This window comes from Ricinus communis, chromosome 4 (genome assembly GCF_019578655.1).
Source record: "Ricinus communis isolate WT05 ecotype wild-type chromosome 4, ASM1957865v1, whole genome shotgun sequence".
Taxonomy (NCBI): domain Eukaryota; kingdom Viridiplantae; phylum Streptophyta; class Magnoliopsida; order Malpighiales; family Euphorbiaceae; genus Ricinus; species Ricinus communis.
Genome location: NC_063259.1, coordinates 21140229 through 21146764, shown reverse-complemented (window position 1 = coordinate 21146764; position 6536 = coordinate 21140229). Strand labels below are relative to the sequence as shown.

At 30.3% G+C, this 6536-nt stretch overlaps 1 protein-coding gene across 1 annotated transcript; it reads right to left on the bottom strand.

The window, feature by feature from the left end:
- Window positions 1-3557: 3557 nt before the first annotated feature.
- On the bottom strand, window positions 3558-5521 carry LOC8265481 (berberine bridge enzyme-like 18). The gene has a single exon (XM_002523102.4). It carries the CDS (start codon window positions 5476-5478, stop codon window positions 3871-3873), a length of 1608 nt encoding a protein of 535 aa, XP_002523148.3. The 5' UTR covers window positions 5479-5521; the 3' UTR covers window positions 3558-3870.
- Between the last annotated feature and the right edge of the window lie 1015 nt (window positions 5522-6536).

The window sequence follows — 6536 nt, the reverse complement described above, 5'->3', positions numbered from 1 at the left end:
TATCATTATTAGTAGAAGATTGTTCCCCGAGTTCCTTTTAGGTATGTTTCTCTCTTGACATTTAAATTCTTACTCCTAGGACTAGTAGGACGACCAACAGTTAATTTTTCATTTATTTCTTAAGATACTTATTTTAGATTTCTTCAAAACACTATTAAAAATTCTAACAAAGGTTCAGTAAAAGGATTAGACATATTAATACATAGACATCCAAATACATCGACAATAGGTGGTGCACATAACTCTTTCAATAGGTGGTAGCGCCTCAGCGTGCTGAAATGTGCCTTGCGGCACAATCTTCTTCTCTAACTACTCCACCATGTGAGGAACAGAAACTTCAGGTTCACGTTCTGCTTCATCAGCAGCAACCTAGCTTCCTTGAGACTCCATTGGTTCTTTTCCATACTATTTCTTATTCTTAGGACCATTATAGAACAGTGTCCCACTGGGGTGTCAAATTATGTTGATTGCAAAATGAATTTACAGGCGTGCCATATGTATGTGGTACACGAACCATCATGAACTGTGTTTATGGATTTCAAACTCCTTTCAGCCAAATTTTTTTCAATGTTCTACTAATTTGGCAATAAAATAATTGTAAATTGTAAATGTGAATTGCTAGAGTAAAATTGATTGTAAAAGTTCAAATACAAAAAAGTTTCATTGCTTAGTGAAAAAATTCAAAGAATTTTGTTATTCTTGAGTTTGATTTTTTTTTTTTTTTTTGTGATTATTGGATGTCCATTGATTGTCTGCTTTTCCTTTTTTCTTTTTTTTTCTGGTTTCCTGCCGTAACTTCCATCAAGTAAATCTGCAAATGATAAACTATCCGTCTGAATTGAATAACTGTCGTCCTTTTTCCTCTTTTGTCAACATGTATACCATGAGTTAAAATTTCAAGAGTAACTGTATGGAGAGAGTTTCAAATAACTTTCTAATTGAATCTCTCTTCGCTCACCTTGTGTCAAAAATAATTGTTGTTCATATTTTAATTAAAATAACTAAAATAATTATTTTAATTAAGTTCTTTAATTAATAACTTTCACAGATTGAGCTTAATTTTGGACTGGGCTTCATTAATTTTTGGGCTCGATTTCTTTATTTATTGGGCTAAAAAAATAATATAAACAACATCAAATTTCTATTCATCTCCTTTTTTTTTTCTTAATTCTTTAATCTTCTCTCTTCCCTCGTTCTCTCTGTCTTCTACTCTAAAGTGTGCTTTCACAAAATTATAAAATTCATTAAATCAAAATTTACTAGATTGATTCAAGGCAACAGGTAAGATAATTTAGTATCATTGTTCATATTAATATTTTTGAATAAAATATTTCACATATTTAGTTAATCATACTATATTTTCAATTGAAAGTAGATGTGAACAATTTAAAATATATGAAAATAGTTTTGGTTCCTTTTATAATGCATCTAAGTTAAAATTGCTTGGTGATGATAATATGATGAAAAATTGTTTAAATTTGAAAAGTTTTCTAAAACATGATATGCTTTGTAATATTGATGATTTTGATTTATTTTCAGAATTAAAAATTTTAAAAGAAATTATAAATGGAAAAATAAAAATACCATTTGAGACACTGAATTTTATAAAAAAAAAATATTTTTCAAATACATGAATAGTTTATAGAATACTATTCATTATTCCTATTCTGCACGATATCTTTGGCGAAAAGAAGTTTCTCAAAATTAAGATTATTTGTGTTCAACCATCTCATAAGAAAAACTAATTTAGCTATATTATCAATTAAAAAAGATTTATTTTTAAATTTGAATATAAAAATTTAATTACTGATTTGCATCTCAAAAAGAAAAATAATTATTAAATAATCTTTATAATATATTAGAGAAATAACTATTAAATAACTTTTATAATATATTTATACTGTAGAGGCTTCAAATTGAATCTCGGCTTGGGCCACAAAGAGTATTGAGGCAGCCTTGCTTACTCATTGCTTAGGGTTTGTTTTCTGCATGTTAATGTTCATGTGCACCCCTTATTTATACTAGGGCAAATGGAAAAGGGTGATTACTTGTGATGAAGATGAAAAGAAAAATGTGAATGAGAATGGCAAGCTTTTCTTGTGAGAACATTTCAAACACATCCATATTGGGTTTTCTTGAAAAAGAAATGGATTTAGAGTGGGTCCATGGAAAGTTCAAATCAATAAATGAAGAACAAGAACATCTGACTTTTGACAAGTTATATTTTCTTCATATACTATATATTCAATTATGGGATAGTTTTAGGATAGGTTTGTTTCTTGATAAAAAAATCTTATCTATGTTAATTTTAATTTTTCAAGATCCATTTCAAGTCCTAAAGCTTTGAATACATTGTAAGAAAAATAATTTACAACAATAATTTATCTCTGAATCGTACTGATAAATTATAATAATGTGTCAAGATTGAAAGAAGAGTCAATACTTCACCAAAAAAGAAAAATAGTTAATAAAAATGGTAATACAATTAATTATTAATGTTACATGAATTGAAGGATGTTTTCTTTTGTATGAGGGATGTTAATGCACTTTTTTCCAATTTTAATTTTATATATTTAATATTTAAGATGTCTCACTTAAAACCCTAGCATTTGAAAAACAGTTTACCTAACTTTAAAATTGCTGTTAACTGAAGTGGTTTAATTAAATTGTTCTTCAAGTATTTAGGGTATAAAGTATGTAATTGCGATTTAACAGTATTTATCTATATATGAAATTCTTATTTACATAAAGACGTATAAATTACAATAAATAAAAATATAACATGTATATATAAATATTTTATAATTTAATATTAAATAATTAATATATATTTTTTTTTTATTAAAAAATAATAAATATATCATACTCATCTATGTATCGGTTTAGTTACTAATCTATATCTTTTTCCTATAATCACGTCTAGGGCCTCACTTCGGATAAGGCCAGCGGTACCTGCCATCAAACACAATTAATGGATATTATTCCATCTAGTAATTAATTCCTGTTTATTGTAATTTCAGATACTTCGTTTGACCTATTCATAAAGTATTTATTTCATTTAATGTAAATTTTGTAATTATTATATAATATATTAAATATAAAATTCATTTACAGATTAAATTTGTTTTTAATCTTTTTAACAGATTTCAATAAAAGAAATTTTATTTTTATTAAATAAATTCATTAATAGATTTCAGTCCATTAAACAAAAGAATCATTGTCTTTCCTAGTCAAATTTTAATATCAAAAGCACCCAAGTGTTAGGAAGATTCTAATGTTCTGAGACTAATGGATCCTCAATAGGTTAATTTCCTAGCGGATTGATCACATAGAGTTAAATTTCATCAAATATTACTTTGGGAAAACAACATCTTCGCAAGGCAGACCTTTGGAATTAAAGATGAAAAGTCTTTGTACCTAATTAATTCGACTGCTTGACTAATATTAAAATTTCTGCACTTAGTTGAATTGTATAATATTCATGAACTCAAAGTATATAATAACGTCAAAACCATATAGGAAAAATAAATAACAAAAAGTAAATTAAAGTAAATAAATAAAGGAAATTTCTTTTTTCAAACCAATAAAAAATAGTACAAGGACACATAAATTCAATGGCAATATCAGAAGTTACAAAATGAATTTTTATTTTTACACAGTAAATATATTTAACATGCACGTTAAACTTTTTTTTTTGTTTTTTTTTTTTTTACAGTATAACTTTATTTGATTATGCATGGAATAACCCAATTCCACAAAAACATACCAACTTAACAGACCCTAAATGCATGGATGACCCAGTGTAGAGAATACAAACATCCTTATTACCAATTCTTTTAGCTAATCAAATTATCCATCTAATATCTAATTTTACCAAGAAGAGAGAGGCGGGATGCTTTGTTCGTTCCTGAAAAAGTTGGCAGGATCAACTGTAGTCTTGACATGCACCAGCCTGTCGAAGTTAATCTTGAAATACTTTATTCCCCAAATGCTTGCTTGCTTGTAACTTGTGTTGCCCAAGTTGTTCATCCCAATGTCAAGATCCCTGTAGTTGATATATGCTGCTCTTGGATTCTTTGAAACATAGGGAGCCAAGAAACTGTAGAGCCTTCTGATCCAGCTTATATGCTTTCTTGTTGCTACAATTCCTTCCTCGTCCCAATACGCCAGGTGCTGAATCTTGTAAAGATTTCCAGCCCTGTGTGGAAATGGAATGCTGGATTCTGAAATCTCGCTCATTCTTCCTCCGTACGGGCTAAATATCAGTTGACCTGCACCGACGTCCACTTCGGAGAGCCTCTCCCATATGCCTTCCAGTGCAGTTTCAGGCATTGGTTCTTTGACATAATCGGATTTTGCTTTGAAATTCCTCACGGATGGCTGAGTCCTGTTAAGCAAAATATCCAAGGGTGAATTTGAAAATCCAGCAAAGTAGAGGATGGATTCTATCCAGCTCATCTCGATGCAATCTTCTCTCACCAAACCCAGTTCAGGGAAGCTCTCTTGCATCAAAGGAAGAAGCCTGTCGACTCCACCGAGAAACAAGGAGTTAAATGCTGCTCGTACTGTTGTTTTTCCTTGTTGACTGGTTGAGTTAACTCTCTCTATAATTACTCTAATGAATAGATCTTCATGAAGCTTATCTGCTATATATTGCCACCTATTGACAAGTTGAGTTGCATTTTGTTCCAAGGTTTTTTCCACCGTAAATACAGTGACAGTAGCTGGAACTGGAACCAAGTTAATCTTCCATGAAATAACGATTCCAAAGGTATTTCCTCCACCTCCTCGAATTGCCCAGAAAAGATCCTCACCCATTGAAGCTCTGTCAAGAACTCTACCATTAACATCAATCAATACTGCATCAATTATATTATCCGCAGCAAGCCCATATTTTCGCAACAACATGCCATATCCTCCGCCGGTGAAGTGCCCACCAATACCAACGGTAGGACAAACACCTGCTGGAAAAGCTAGAGTTCTGCTTCTCTCGGCAATACTATAATATAAATTGCCTATAGTTGCTCCAGCTTGAACCCATGCAGTGTTGTTTGCTGCATCAACAGTGATGGATTGAAGATTGATCAGATCAACAATGACGAATGGAAGAACAGAAACATAAGACAGCCCTTCGTAGTCATGGCCACCACTTCGAACTCTAATGTGCATGCCATGTCTTTTAGAACATATTATGGCAGCTTGAACGTGGGATACATTCAAAGGGGTAACAATAACTAGAGGTTTTGGAGTGGTACTTGTATTGAACCTGCGGTTCTGTATGGAGAATTGTAGAACAGATGAATAGGAAGAGTTGATTGGGGTGTAAATGATTCTGGAAATGGAGGTCGAGTCTTGAGATTGAAGGTGAAGACATTCAAGAAAATCTTCATGGGTCTGAGCTGAAGTTGCCCATGAGAATGACAAGAGAGAAAAAACAAGAACTGGAAGGATATAGCTTGAAGAATTCATGTCTATCATTAGCTTACTTGCTTAGGATTTGTTTTGTGCATGTTAATGTTCATGTGCAACCCTTATTTATACTAGGGCAAATTGGAAAAGGGTGATTACTTGTGATCAAGATGAAAAGAAAAATGTGAATGAGAATGGCAAACTTTTCTTGGGAGAACATTTCAAGCACATCCAGATTGAGTTTTCTTGAAATAAATGGATCTAGAGTGGGTCCATGGAAAGTTCAAATCAAGAAATGAAGAACAAGAATGTTTGACTTTTGACAAGTTATATTTTCTTCATCTCCTGTATATTCAATTACGGGATAGTTTTAGGATAGGTTTGTTTGTTGGTAAAAAATCTTATCTATGTTAATTTTAATTTTTCAAGATGCATTTCAAATTCTAAAGCTTTGAATACATTGTAATAAAAAAATATATATTTTTACAACAATAAGTTATCTCTGAATTGTACTGATAAATTATAATAATGTGTCAAGGAGATTTCGTATTTTATGCAATAGAGTACTAGAAAATGAAGAGTTAATAATAATGTTAATACAATTAATTATTAATGTTACTTGTGGCCGGTGATGAAGGCCAGAGGTGGCTGGTGGTGGTTAAGTAAAGGAATTGAAGGTTGTTTTCTTTTGTATGAGTTTATTATAAAGGTCCCAAAAATAATAATAACCTTAAAAAAATAAACACAAAGTAAAAATAAAAATAAAAATAAAAATTTATTTAATTTATTTGAAAATAGCATATTTTTCTTTCAGTGCGAAATTTCATTTCCTTATAAACTTATATGAAGGAAAAAGATGTCAATAATTTTCAGTTTATCAACTGAAATCTTTTCGCCTATATATTTGAAGAAGAACTTATTATTGTCATCTCTTGTTTTTAGTGATTAAAATATCTGAAAGAAATCATTTCTTAATAATCTTCGCAAGATATATCATAATCTAAAAAGGAAAAAGACTCAAACATAAGGCAACGAAAAACAATTACAGGAATGCTTCATTTGTCGTTAGATAAGTTTAAGCTATCGTGTTATTTTAAATAAAATTAATTATATAATACTAAGGGATA